The sequence below is a fragment of the Coregonus clupeaformis genome, chromosome 16, assembly GCF_020615455.1.
Source record: "Coregonus clupeaformis isolate EN_2021a chromosome 16, ASM2061545v1, whole genome shotgun sequence".
Classification (NCBI taxonomy): Eukaryota; Metazoa; Chordata; class Actinopteri; order Salmoniformes; family Salmonidae; genus Coregonus; species Coregonus clupeaformis.
In genome coordinates this window covers 25,852,945-25,867,816 of record NC_059207.1, presented here as the reverse complement: position 1 = coordinate 25,867,816, position 14,872 = coordinate 25,852,945, and the positions used below count along the sequence as shown (strand labels likewise).

Genomic DNA, 14,872 nt, shown 5'->3' with positions numbered 1-14,872 from the left:
CCAGAAATGTGCCACAGGGAAAAGGTTTGTGCAAGACTGTGCAAATGTCTGCATACTTGATCTGCGGAAACACTGGGGAAGTGCTTGGGCTCTCCTCGAAGAGAGAAGTTTGTCCGGCTCAGTAAAGCCTCAAACATAAATTGTCCACAACAGTGAAATCGGCTACTTCTATGTGAATTAATGAGGATAAAATAATTTGAAATTGACAAGTTGAAACATAACCTATAGATAATTAGCAGGCAACGCGGGTTAACTGTTCTGTTGCGTAACAATCGTATTTTGGAACAGTGAGTGCATTCTGACATCACGTGCATAAAACAACTGACGCTGGGGCGACCTTTAGAGATATTTGGAACTCACATGTGAAAAGGTTAAGGGAGTATGCGAGCACACTCGCCTAGCTGACTTCAGCTAGCTGCCAGCCGAACCTCCTTAACCCTCCCCCATATGCTAGCACACCACAAGCACAGAGGCACGCCTCGCAGCCATGTGATTTGCTAAAATTAAATGATGACAAATACTTTACTCAGTAGATCCCATAGAATGAAATGGTCACTCCCAGTAAGGCCAACTTTGAGTGGTTGATATCCCAGGCATATGCTCTGTGAGCAATAGACTAGGGACGAGGTTATGTTTGATTTGATCGTGCAGTGACCATGTTGTGTGGTTAATGTGTGGTCAATCTGTGGACTGCTACTTCCTACCTGATGGGTAAGTGGACATCACTTCTACTTATACAATCAATCAATCAATGAAGCAAAATTATATGTGGCCTTTTTTTTCATCAGCAGTTGTCACAAAGTGCTTTTACAGTAACCCGGCCTACACCAGAGAAGCCTGAGACATACAGGGCCCCACTGCTCCTGCCATCTCTTTCTCCATGTGCAATGTTATATCCTGTTCCTGTTTAGGCACCTGGCCAGCCGAATGCAGGTGGGTTCTCCCATCAACATGGAACTCCTGCTGCTCCCCCCACAAATACACACAGGTACAGCAGGTACACACACACAGACACACACTATTAGGAATGTTCCCCTATTTACATGTTTGTGTGTATGTGTGTTGTGTGACAGAGTTGTGGGATGATAAGCCAGTGTTAGAGAAGAGGCGTCTGGTGTGGGAGGAGGACATGCGGATGCACTCCAAGTTCCTGGACAGAATGGTGACATATTAGTCTTTCCCTACACCCTACCATTACCCCCTACTCTCACCTATCCCATTACTCTTAAACCACTAACCCCTAAATTTACAACATGAATTACTTATGTGTGTTACAGGAGGAGTTGAAGGCAGAGCTCCACGACTGCGGCAGCTCCATGCCATGATGGTCGACTTCCTTTTACCACAAAACCGAGCGAGGACATCTCCCCCTTCGTCTCCCGCCGACCGCCAGGGGGCACCTTCAACACCTCACCTTGACGACACACACTGTGGCTGCGTCTCAATAGTCTAGTAGCTTCCTCTCACAGGGACTTTAGTAAGGACAATACTCTTCTGGTTAGCACTTCTGACTAGTATGTACAGAGGCCCTCAAGATCATCAAATATGAATGCTTTTATGGATGTTTTGTATTTTATTATGTGATACAGTTTTTACTGTTCTACTGTTTTTGTTTGTATGAGCTGCACTGAAACAAATTCCAATCAACTCTGTTGATATGGCAATTGCAAGATTTACAGTTTTGTCAGTTGGTGTGAATTAAATAATTTAATGTCTTGTATATTTTCCATGCTTCATTTCTGTTAAGAACTTTATTCTTGAGTGTGATAATTTCAGTAACTGCTACTTTGCTTTGGCTCTGGTGTGATCACCCAATACATTTGTAAGACTAAAGTTATAATTGAAAGTAATGCTATTGTTTGGATAACTTTGCTGCCCTGATTTCCTAGGGATATTGTCATGTATACTCCCAACACATATCAATTAATTAAATTGGACAGCTGTCAAAGATGTTCAATGATTCATCAATTTACAGAGCGCAATGCATTTACTAACAATTAAACGTTTTTATTGTAACATATAAACAACATATAACAACAACATATAAACAAATGTATCATATAAACAAACATTTAACATATTAACAAAAAACGTAGTTCAAGTCAAACAACTTCATGTCAACAAAGAATACAGTCAGATCTAACATTTTTGACACCCTTGCTAAAGATGACCAAAAAAGACTGTATAAAATAAATAACACAAATACAGAGCTATTTTGTATTCTCCGCAAAAATATTTTATACTAATGCAATTGCTCAGATAAAGTAATAATTTCAAAAATGCTCGACCCCCCCCACCCAGGGCGCAGTGCAGCCAACCAAACAACACTTCCACTTCCTGTGTCATTGTAGAGTAACAGCAAATTATTTGACAACTATTCTTTCAAAAGAATATTTATTTATTTATTTAAAGTTACATACTGATGCCATAAGTCAATGATTCCACCTGTTAAGGATTTTAGGGATAAAGATGATTTAAATGGTTTCACTGTCCAGCTCCGTCTACACGTGTAAGATATCCAGACACAATGCGTGCCTGACGACCTCCGAAGGTGGTCAGAAAAATCTGATTACAATCAGACCACAATGCGTCTTTTACACCTGTCCAAAATGTGGGCACAATCAGAATGTGGACAAGATCAGGATAAAGGATTAATGTTAGAACCAGGTATAAATGGGGCTTTTGTCTCCTTCGCAACCTTGTCCTTCTACCCCACCACAACAAAAGTGTCTGGATTTATTTTGCTCTGGGAAAGAAATGCATTAAAGCTGGAAAAACTCAAATAACAACTCCATACAGCATTAGCACCAATGGATTGTTAACTATGTAGCTTACACATGGAACAAATCACAATGTCAACCCATCAAACAGCTGCATTCATTAAGGTCTGGAATATATTACTAGACTATCTGAATGTCATCTCCAACTGATCAATTCAACGCCTTCATGTACTCTCTCTCACTCTCTTTTCTCTGTCTCAAAAGTTGACCTATTTACTTGTCTGTCCTAGGTAACTTGTTTTGATGCCCCCTCTAACTTTCCCCACTGTTGATTGTTGTTCATTGTTGTTCATTGTTCATGTCTTATGTGAAATATACACTGGGTAAACCAAACATTAGGAACACCTTCCTAATACTGAGTTGCACTCCCCCCATCCCCCCTTTTTGCCCTCAGAACAGCCTCAATTTGCCGGGGCATGGACCCTACAAGGTGTCGAAAGCGTTTCACAGGGATGCTGGCCCATGTTGACTCCAATGCTTCCCATAGTTGTGTCAAGTTGGCTGGATGTCCTTTGGGTGGAGGACCATTCTTGATACACACGGGAAACTGTTGAGCGTGAAAAATCCAGCAGCGTTGCAGTTCTTGACAAAAAACGGTGCGCCTGGCTACCATACCCCGTTCAAAGGCATTTTCATATTTTGTCTTGCCCATTTACCCTCTGAATGGCACACATACAAAATCCATGTCTCAATTGTCTCAAGGCTTAAAAGTCCTTCTTTAACCTGTCTCCTCCCCTTCATCTACACTGATTGAAGTGGATTTAACAAGTGACAGCAATAAGGGATCATAGCTTTCGCCTGGATTCACCTGGTCAGTCTATGTCATGGAAAGAGCAGGTGTCCTTAATGTTTTGTACACTCACTGTAGGTCTTGGTTCTGTAAACTGTCTAAAATGTTATGTTTTCAATGTTGTATGTTTTTCACTTTGGTGTTAGTGTATGGAGGTGTATTACTTGTATATCACAAAAATTCATGTAAAAAATAAAAAATAAATAAAACACTGTTCCCGCTAAAACGCACAGCAGCACTTACTAGCTGTAAATCTCTCTGTGTTTACAAGGTATCCCAGGGGCTTTTGAAAAGGACCATAGTTGTAGTTTACTACATTATCAAATAGTACTGACATGTCAGGATACTGCTGATCAAAGTGCTGCTCTGCACTTGCTCTGTCCTGTTCAGATGAGAAGGGATCAGTCCCAAAGATTGATACCCTGGTCAATGTGGATCCCATACATGTCTGCCACTACTGTGGTGCAAGGCACGAACTCATCCCCAATCTTTTTGGGCATCTATCCTCAAGTGTTTGGGTATTCCTTTGCCTGCAAAACAATAAGAGTGTGCACCAAAACATTTGAAGTTAGTTTAAGAGATACAGTTTATGTAGGACATGCTCAGCACTCCTACATCCAACTTCATACTACCACTTATCCTTCTCCAAAAACGTCCTAAATAAATGTCACTCCACTGTACAAAAGTTTTGTATCCCTACTTTGTGAGTTGTGTGTTGGTGGTTCTACCACAGGTTAAGTGGTGTGTCAGGTGTAGTAGCCAACGGCCACAGCTTGAAACTAGATGTAGTAAGCCTCCCCCTGCCAGTAGCCTCTCCACTACCAAGACCCTTGCAGTGCCTCCTCATGGCAACACATATGGTAACTAGCTAACTTACAACTCAGGATAAACAGCTTGCAATCTTGCAACAGCAGTGGGCCACAGAAGTTGAATGTGCAGACCCACTGGAATGTGGACACGCCCAACCACTGCCCCAGACACAGGTTAATAGCCAGTTAAAGAGCTAAAGAGCTCCAAGCATCAAAAGGTGGAGTAGGACCCTGAGCTAAAATGGCCAACTGCAAATGTCAGGAGGATTTTTGCCCCCTGATCTACTCTGATGCTCCAGGACCTGAGGAGATTGAGGCAAAATAAAATGGTAACTGTTGCCCACTAGTTTTCTGAATGTAGAAAATATCAATTTTATTCTTTATTCCTATCCTTACTTTATATCTATTGATATGCCTGGTTTCTATCAGTTATTATTCATAAAAATGCACCTGCGTCATGAGCTACAGCTTTCAATACCAGTGTTATCCTGAATATATGTAGCTGCTGGTATCGACACAGCTCTGTCTACTGTGGCTAAAGCAGTCTGGACTGATTGAAGCTGAGTGGTAAGGGTTGTTTTGAAAGTGTTTCAGTCTATCGTGAATCATCATAATCCATACACAGGTAAGAGTCTACAGTTAAAATGCCAAGATAGCTACAGTGCGTGAAAAAGTGTTTGTACCCATTCAAATATTCTCTACTTTTGTATGTTTTTGATACTGAATGTGATCAGATCTTCAACCAAAACCTAGTATTAGATAAAGGGAACCCGAGTGAACAAATAACACAACAATTACATACTTTTTTCATTTATTTAATAAACAAAGTTATGCAACACCCAATGCCCCCGTGTGAAAAAGTAATTGCCCCCTTACACTCAATAACTGGTTGTGCCACCTTTAGCTGCAATCACTCCAACCAAACACTTCCTGTAGTTGTTGATCACTGTGGAGGAATTTTGGCCCACTCTTCCATGCAGAACTGCTGTAACTCAGTGACATTTGTGGGTGCGTACTTCAAGCATTTCTATGTGAAAATGATGACCATGTGTCTGTCTGTGTGTGCTCATCCATTCCTGTGTGTGTGCGTTACCTGTATGAAGTGGTCTGGCTGCTGCAGCAGTTCCATGTCTATGGATGTTCTTCTCTACTGAACATGTGTTTATTTTTATTATTATTTCACCTTTATTTAACCAGGTAAGCCAGTTGAGAACAAGTTCTCATTTACAACTGCGACCTGGCCAAGATAAAGCAAAGCAGTGCGATAAAAACAACAACACAGAGTTACATATGGGGTAAACAAAACATAAAGTCAAAAATACAACAGAATATATATATATATACAGTGTGTGCAAATGTAGCAAGTTATGGAGGTAAGGCAATAAATAGGCCATAGTGCAAAATAATTACAATTTAGTATTAACACTGGAATGATAGATGTGCAAGAGATGATGTGCAAATAGAGATACTGGGGTGCAAATGAGCAAAATAAATAACAATATGGGGATGAGGTAGTTGGGTGGGCTAATTTCAGATGGGCTGTGTACAGGTGCAGTGATCGGTAAGGTGCTCTGACAACTGATGCTTAAAGTTAGTGAGGGAGATACGAGTCTCCAGCTTCAGAGATTTTAGCAGTTCGTTCCAGTCATTGGCAGCAGAGAACTGGAAGGAATGGCGGCCAAAGGAGGTGTTGGCTTTGGGGATGACCAGTGAGATATACCTGCTGGACCGCATACTACGGGTGGGTGTTGCTATGGTGACCAATGAGCTAAGATAAGGTGGGGATTTGTGTGGGATGTATGGGATTCTAAGGGAATGTAACTCTGCATCCAGCGTCTCTATGGAGAATGAAGATTCTACACACAGAGTCAAATACAAAGTCAATTTAGTGAATCACACATTACACACTGTCCCTCTCTAGAAAGACAGAGGGATATACATTTTACATTTTAGTCATTTAGCAGACACTCTTATCCAGAGCGATTTACAGTTAGTGAGTGCATAAATTTTTTCATACTGGCCCCCCGTGGGAAACAAACCCACAACCCTGGCGTTGCAAGCGCCATGCTCTACCAACTGAGCTACACGGGGCTACATATACAGTTGAAGTCGGAAGTTTACATACACCTTAGCCAACATTTAAACTCAGTTTTTCACAATTCCTGACATTTAATCGTAGTAAAACTTCCCTGTCTTAGGTCAGTTAGGATCAGCACTTTATTTTAAGAATGTGAAATGTCCGAATAATAGTAGAGAGAATTATTTCTTTCAGCTTTTATTTCTTTCATCACATTCCCAGTGGGTCAGAAGTTTACATACACTCAATTAGTGTTTGGTAGCATTGCCTTTAAATTGTTTAACTTGGGTCAAACATTTCAGGTAGCCTTCCACAAGCTTCCCACAATAAGTTGGGTGAATTTTGGCCCATTCCTCCTGACAGAGCTGGTGTAACTGAGTCAGGTTTGTAGGCATCCATGCTCACACACGCTTTTTCAGTTCTGCCCACACATTTTCTATAGGATTGAGGTCAGGGCTTTGTGATGGCCACTCCAATACCTTGACTTTGTTGTCCTTAAGCCATTTTGCCACAACTTTGGAAGTATGCTTGGGGTCATTGTCCATTTGGAAGACCCATTTGTGACCAAGCTTTAACTTCCCGGCTGATGTCTTGAGATGTTGCTTCAATATATCCACATTATTTTCCTTCCTCGTGATGCCATCTATTTTGTGAAGTGCACCAGTCCCTCCTGCAGCAAAGCACCCCCACAGCATGATGCTGCCACCCCCGTGCTTCACGGTTGGGATGGTGTTCTTCGGCTTGCAAGCACCCCCTTTTTCCTCCAAACATAACGATGGTCATTATGGCCAAACAGTTCTATTTTTGTTTCATCAGACCAGAGGACATTTCTCCAAAAAGTACGATCTTTGTCCCCATGTGCAGTTGCAAACCGTAGTCTGGCTTTTTCATGGCGGTTTTGGAGCAGTGGCTTCTTCCTTGGCTGAGCGGCCTTTCAGGTTATGTCGATATAGGACTTGTTTTACTGTGGATATAGATACTTTTGTACCGGTTTCTTCCAGCATCTTCACAAGGTCCTTTGCTGTTGTTCTGGGAATGATTTGCACTTTTCACACCAAAGTACATTCATCTCTAGGAGACAGAATGCGTCTCCTTCCTGAGTGGTATGACGGCTGCGTGGTCCCATGGTGTTTATACTTACGTACTATTGTTTGTACAAATGAACGTGGTACCTTCAGACGTTTGGAAATTGCTCCCAAGCATCAACCAGACTTGTGGAGGTCTATAATTTTTTTCTGAGGTCTTGGCTAATTTCTTTTGATTTTCCCATGATGTCAAGCAAAGAGGCACTCAGTTTGAAGGTAGGCCTTGAAATACATCCACAGGTACACCTCTAATTGACTCAAATTATGTCAATTAGCCTATCAGAAGCTTCTAAAGCCATGACATAATTTTCTGGAATTTTCCAAGCTGTTTAAAGGCACAGACAACTTAGTGTATATAAACTTCTGACCCACTGGAATTGTGATACAGTGAATTATTAGTGAAATAATCTGTCTGTAAACAATTGTTGGAAAAATTACTTGTGTCATGCACAAAGTAGATGTCCTAACCGACTTGCCAAAATGATAGTTTGTTAACAAGAAATTTGTGGAGTAGTTTTTTCACTCCAACCTAAGTGTATGTAGACTTCCGACTTCAACTGTATGTCTTTATACTCTAGTACAGGGGTATTCAACTCTTACCCTATGAGGTCGGGAGCCTGCTGGTTCTGTTCTACCTAAAAATGAATTGTACCCACCTGGTGTCCTGGGTCTAAATCAGTTCTTGATTAGAGGGGAACAATAAAAAAAATGCAGTGGAACTGGCTTTGTGTGTAGTTTGAGGCCTCTAGTATATACAAAGGCAGGGAAGGGCAGAAGTCTTGTGCTGGCCTATATGTGTAGTGTCACTGTCAACACTGGAGGCTTCAATCTCACACAGTGGTGCAGGTGAAGTGGTGGCCATATACAAGCATACACAGTATGCCCACCTAGAGTGCATTCGGAAAGTATTTAGACCCCTTGACTTTTTCCACATTTTGTTACGTTACAGCCTTATTAAAACATGTATTACATTGTCTTTTCCCCTCATCAATCTACACACAATACCACATAATGACAAAGCAAAAACAGGTATTTAGACAGGAAATATCCCATTTACATAAGTATTCAGACCTTTTACTCAGTACGTTGTTGAAGCACCTTTGGCAGCAATTACAGCCTTAAGTCTTCTTGGGTATGACGCTACAAGCTTGGCACACCTGTATTTGGGGAGTTTCTCCCATTCTTCTCTGTAGATCCTATCAAGCTCTGTCAGGTTGGAGGGGAGCGTTGCTGCACAGCTATTTTTAGGTGTGTCCAGAGATGTTCGATCGGGTTCAAGTCCGGGCTCTGGCTTAATCCATTTTAGAAAAAGGCTGTAACGTAACAAAATGTGGAAAAAGTCAACTGGTCAACTGTATTTCTTTACAGATATACTCACCTACACTCACTAATTACCACTGAGAATAATTGAATGATTAAACAATTGAAGGATCCATCTCAATCCTTTCATCTGTGCCATTATTAGGTAGAGGGAATGACCACCTAGCTACCTACACCATATAGACCAGGGCTCTCCAACCCTGTTCCTGGAGAGCTACCCTCTTGTAGGTTTTCATTCCAACCCCAGTTGTAACTAACCTGATTTAACTTATCAACCAGCTAATTATTAGAATCAGGTGTGCTAGAATAGGGTTGGTGCGAAAACATACAGTACAAGATGGTAGCTCTCCAGGAACAGGTTTGGAGAGCCGTGATATAGACAATTGTTGATAATTATACAATGGGTGGGTCTAATCCTGAATGCTGATTGGTTAAAACCGCATCAAGCTGGTGTCTATTCCACAAATTGCCACCGGCTAAATCTATGACGTTAACATTTACATTTAAGTCATTTAGCAGACGCTCTTATCCAGAGCGACTTACAAATTGGTGCATTCAACTTAGGATAGCCAGTGGGACAACCACCACCGGGGGAGGGGGGGTGTAGAATGATTACTGTTAGACTATTCCAGGTATTCATAAAGAGGTAAGGTTTCAAGTGTCTCCGGAAGGTGGTCAGTGACTCCGCTGTCCTGGCGTCGTGGGGGAGCTTGTTCCACCATTGGGGTGCCAGAGCAGCGAATAGCTTTGACTGGGCTGAGCGGGAACTGTGCTTCCGTAGAGGTAGGGGGGCTAGCAAGCCAGAGGTGGATGAACGTAGTGCCCTCGTTTGGGTGTAGGGTTGATCAGAGCCTGAAGGTAAGGAGGTGCCGTTCCCCTCACAGCTCCGTAGGCAAGCACCATGGTTTTGTAGTAGATGCAAGCTTCAACTGGAAGCCAGTGGAGTGTGCGGAGGAGTGGGGTGACATGAGAGAACTTGGGAAGGTTGAACACCAGACGGGCTGCAGCGTTCTGGATAAGTTGTAGGGGTTTAATGGCACAGGCAGGGAGCCCAGCCAACAGCGAGTTGCAGTAATCCAGACAGGAGATGACAAGTGCCTGGATTAGGACCTGTGCCGCTTTCTGTGTAAGGTAGGGTCATACTCTGCAAATGTTGTAGAGCATGAACTTGCAGGATCGGGTCACCGCTTTGATGTTAGCGAACGACAGGGTGTTGTCCGGGTCACGCAAATGTTCTTTGCACTCTGGGAGGAGGACACAATGGAGTTGTCAACCGTGATGGTGAGATCATGGAGCGGGCAGTCCTTCCCCGGGAAGAAGAGCAGCTCTGTCTTGCCGAGGTTCAGCTTGAGGTGGTGATCCGACATCCACACTGATATGTCTGCCAGACATGCAGAGATGCGATTCGCCACCTGGTTATCAGAAGGGGGAAAGGAGAAAATTAATTGTGTGTCGTCTGCGTAGCAATGATAGGAGAGACCATGTGAGGATATGACAGAGCCAAGTGACTTGGCGTATAGAGAGAATAGGAGAGGGCCTAGAACAGAGCCCTGGGGGACACCAGTGGTGAGAACACGTGGTGCAGAGACAGATTCTCGCAACGCCACCTGGTAGGAGCGACCTGTCAGGTAGGACGCAATCCAAGAGTGAGCATCGCCGGAGATGCCCATCTCGGAGAGGGTGGAGAGGAGGATCTGATGTTAAAATGCCTATTTACTCTGTTCCATCTGACTGCGCAATCCACTGTCTCATCAGCCCAGCCAGGCAATTTATAAACTTGATCTCCACTATAAAAAACATTTTCTCACATTTATTTTAGACTAACATTTCGTTTTCAATAGCGGATATTTGTATAAACCTTGCTTTCTGTCTCTCCGACATTTGCAACATTGTTTCAATATTCAAATTCGATCTCCTGCTGTCCCATAGTAATGAACGTGTTTCAGCCAGTCAAAATCATAAATCAGCTGGCATAATTTTTATGGATATATACAAAAAAAGGTCAATTGAAAAAAGGTCAAACGAAACGCAGCTTATTTGCAGTCTTTCCAGCTTCAGTTTGAAGTGATTGTGTTACTGTAGCTGTGTTGTTGGCTAGATCCTCTGAACATGTCACGGTATATTTGTGGATGTGGTGGTGAAGTCAGGCACAGGACACAGCGGATAAGTCAAAACGACTTTACTGAGACTCAAAGACTATCCAAAATAAATGGCCTCGAACACACAGGAGGCAAAGAATACGCGCAACGCGTAAACTACACTAAGCACAACATATACCGAAAAAAGACAAACGACAATGCGGACAATAACATAATCAGGACAGAGTACGAAACAGGTGCACTAAACTAGACATGACCAAACAAACATCGAAACATCAAACGGTGGCAGCTAGTACTCCGGGGACGACGAACGCCGAAGCCTGCCCCAACAAGGAGGAGGAGCAGCCTCGGCAGTATTCATGACAGTACCCCCCCCTTGATGCGCGGACCCAGCCGTGCGCCGACCCCGGCCTCGGGGACGGCCAGGAGGACGCGGAGCAGGGCGCGTGGGATGGTTACGATGGAACTCCGTCAGGAGGGAGGGATCTAAGATATCCCTCCTAGGCACCCAGCACCGTTCCTCCGGACCGTACCCCTCCCACTCCACGAGATATTGTAGACCCCCCATCCGACGTCTCGAGTCCACGATGGACCGGACTGAGTACGCCGGAGCCCCCTCGATGTCCAGTGGGGGCGGAGGAGTCTCTCTTATCTCACTGTCCTGGAGTGGACCAGCTACCACCGGCCTGAGGAGAGACACATGGAACGAGGGGTTAATGTGATAATCATTAGGCAGTTGTAACTTGTAGCATACCTCATTCAATCTCCTCAGGACTTTAAATGGCCCCACAAACCGCCGACCCAGCTTCCGGCAGGGCAGGCGAAGGGGCAGGTTTCGAGTCAAGAGCCAGACTCGATCTCCAGGGGCGTATACTGGACCCTCACTGCGGTGGAGATCGGCGCTCGCCTTCTGTCTACGGATAGCCCGCTGCAGATGGACGTGTGCAGCGTTCCACGTCTCCTCCGAGCGCCGAAACCACTCATCCACCGCAGGAGCCTCGATCTGGCTCTGATGCCAAGGTGCCAGAACCAGCTGATACCCTAACACACACTGGAAAGGGGTCAGGTTAGTAGAGGAGTGGCAAAGAGAGTTCTGGGCAATCTCTGCCCAAGGGATATAACCCGACCACTCCTCCTGCCGGTCCTGGCAATACGATCTCAGAAACCTGCCCACATCCTGGTTCACTCTCTCCACCTGCCCATTACTCTCAGAGTGAAAACCTGAGGTAAGGCTAACCGAGACCCCCAAACGTTCCATGAACGCCCTCCAGACTCTAGAGGTGAATTGGGGACCTTGATCGGACACTATATCCTCGGGAACCCCGTAGTGCCGGAAGACGTGGGTAAACAAAGCCTCTGCGGTCTGTAGGGCAGTAGGGAGACCCGGCATTGGGATGAGACGACAGGCCTTAGAGAACCGATCCACAACGACTAGAATGGTGGTATTCCCCTGGGAGGGAGGTAGGTCAGTGACAAAGTCTACCGAGAGGTGAGACCACGGCCGTTGTGGAACGGGCAGGGGCTGTAACTTCCCCCTGGGCAGGTGTCTAGGCGCCTTACACTGGGCGCACACTGAGCAGGAGGAGACATAAACCCTCACGTCCCTAGCCAATGTTGGCCACCAGTACTTAACACTAAGGCAGTGCACTGTCCGGCCAATACTTGGATGTCCAGAGGAGGGTGACGTGTGAGCCCAATATATGAGACGATCACGGATCTCGAGCGGCACGTACGTCCGCCCCACTGGACACTCCGGAGGAGTAGGGTCGGTGCGTAACGCCCGCTCGATTTCCGCATCGATCTCCCACACCACCGGTGCCACCAGACAAGACTCCGGCAGTATGGGAGTGGGTTCAATGGACCTCTCCTCTGTGTCATACCGCCGGGACAGGGCGTCTGCCTTACCGTTCTGGGACCCTGGGATGTACGTAAGCTTAAAGACAAACCGGGTCAGAAACATGATCCACCTAGCCTGACGAGGGTTCAGTCTCCTAGCTGCCCGGATGTACTCCAGGTTATGATGGTCAGTCAGAATGAGAAAAGGGTGTTGAGCCCCCTCAAGCCAATGCCTCCACACCTTTAGGGCCTGATCTACGGCTAGCAGCTCCCTGTCCCCTACGTCATAATTTCGTTCCGCCGGGCTGAGCTTTTTAGAATAAAAAGTGCAGGGCCGTAGTTTAGGTGGCGTGCCTGAGCGTTGAGACAATACTGCCCCAATACCGGCCTCTGACGCGTCCACCTCCACTTGGAACGCTAAAGCGGGGTCCGGATGCGCCAGCACCGGAGCCGAGGTGCCGACCACTGCAAAAGCACCGGGCCCCCCTTCAGCAGGGAAGTGATGGGAGCTGCCACCTGTCCAAAACCCCGGATAAACCTCCGGTAGTAATTGGCAAAACCCCAAAACCGTTGCACCTCTTTAACAGTGGTTGGAGTCCGCCAATTACGCACGGCTGACACACGGTCAATCTCCATCTCCACCCCTGACGCGGACAACCGATGACCCAACCGGCGACCCGATCCAACTCGGTTCCCGCCGCTGCTCCTGCTGACTCCATTGTAAAGGTGTATTATTCTGTCACGGTATATTTGTGGATGTGGTGGTGAAGTCAGGCGCAGGACACAGCGGATAAGTCAAAACGACTTTACTGAGACTCAAAGACTATCCAAAATAAATGGCCTCGAACACACAGGAGGCAAAGAATACGCGCAACGTGTAAACTACACTAAGCACAACATATACCGAAAAAAGACAAACGACAATGCGGACAATAATACACAACTCCAAAACATAACACAGGGAAACTTATAGGTGACATAATCAGGACAGAATACGAAACAGGTGCACTAAACTAGACATGACCAAACAAACATCGAAACATCAAACAGTGGCAGCTAGTACTCCGGGGACGACGAACGCCGAAGCCTGCCCGAACAAGGAGGAGGAGCAGCCTCGGGAGTATTCGTGACAGAACAACAGTGTCCTGACGAGTGAGCACATTATCTATGCCAGGCGAAATCGCGCCTCATTAGCTCATTGTTATGGATGGCTCCAAATAAATGTCACTACAAAACAGCTTAAACAAATGCAAATAAAGCTACTTTGCTGTTACTATGGCTGCACTTTTTTACATACAGTTGGCTAGCTAGCAAGCAAGGGATAAGAACGTTGCCAGCCAGTATGGCAATGAAACATTTAGAACAAACGACTGGTTCGCGTCCATAGACACAGAACAAAAACCCTAGATTTGTGTCGGGACTATATCTTGTGGAAGGATGAAATAGTATGAATTAATTAATCAAAGTAGCGTTTTTAATGAATATTTAAATTATTTGAATATGTTGGTAACCTGTTGTATAAAAATGATTATGCCCTCGAAGCCGGTGTTTGGAGGTTATATTGGCACGGTTCGACTTTGTCTCGGGCCTAACACCCGTGCCAATATATCCTCCAAACACCGGCTTCTCTGGCATTATCACTTAATTAATTCATACTCAATTTAGGGTGATGGTCAAAACTTTGTATGTCAAGCCGTGTTAGTTAGGGCTGGATAGTCGTGAACGATTCTTGTACAGTGTACAGACAGACACACACACACACACACCTGTTTGATATGATAGCTAGTAATAATAATAATAATAATAATACGGGGTTCCACGCTGGCAAGCTAGCCAACATTAGCCAACATGTTCCTGTGCAAAGAAAGGAGGAGAAATGTAGGCTGATATAGCCTATAGCCTAGGGCCTACTCTAAGATACTATGCACTGCATTGAACAATCTTTTTTTTTTGCAAACAGTGATTTTTATCCTAAATGATGACTATCCAATCTAATCACCACATTAGGAATAGTAGGCAATCTTACATGAGTCTGCAAATGCGAGGCTTTCCATGCTTTATTATAAAGGTGTATTT

The 14,872-nt window shown here is 44.8% G+C and overlaps 1 protein-coding gene across 3 annotated transcripts; it reads left to right on the top strand.

The window, feature by feature from the left end:
* The first annotated feature begins 430 nt into the window (after positions 1-430).
* Positions 431-1,895, top strand: LOC121584078 (ciliogenesis-associated TTC17-interacting protein-like). 3 transcript variants are annotated; one of them, XR_006003652.1, is made up of 4 exons: positions 431-711; positions 792-988; positions 1,074-1,162; positions 1,278-1,895. XR_006003652.1 is itself a non-coding variant. In XM_041899910.1 (4 exons), exons 1-4 carry the CDS (start codon positions 671-673, stop codon positions 1,323-1,325), a joined length of 255 nt encoding a protein of 84 aa, XP_041755844.1. In that variant the 5' UTR covers positions 434-670; the 3' UTR covers positions 1,326-1,895. The 3 variants fall into 3 exon arrangements, 1 of the variants encoding a protein (XP_041755844.1); XR_006003651.1 differs by having other exon boundaries at positions 789-988; XM_041899910.1 differs by having other exon boundaries at positions 434-711; positions 912-988.
* Positions 1,896-14,872: the final 12,977 nt, after the last annotated feature.

Bases quoted from the DNA above. Each gene is read 5' to 3' on its own strand.
- LOC121584078 (XM_041899910.1), top strand. From the start codon at position 671: ATGTGTGGTCAATCTGTGGACTGCTACTTCCTACCTGATGG. The intron at 712-911 runs GTAAGTGGACAT...GTTCCTGTTTAG, and splicing joins TGCTACTTCCTACCTGATGG to GCACCTGGCCAGCCGAATGC. The intron at 1,163-1,277 runs GTGACATATTAG...TGTGTGTTACAG, and splicing joins CCAAGTTCCTGGACAGAATG to GAGGAGTTGAAGGCAGAGCT.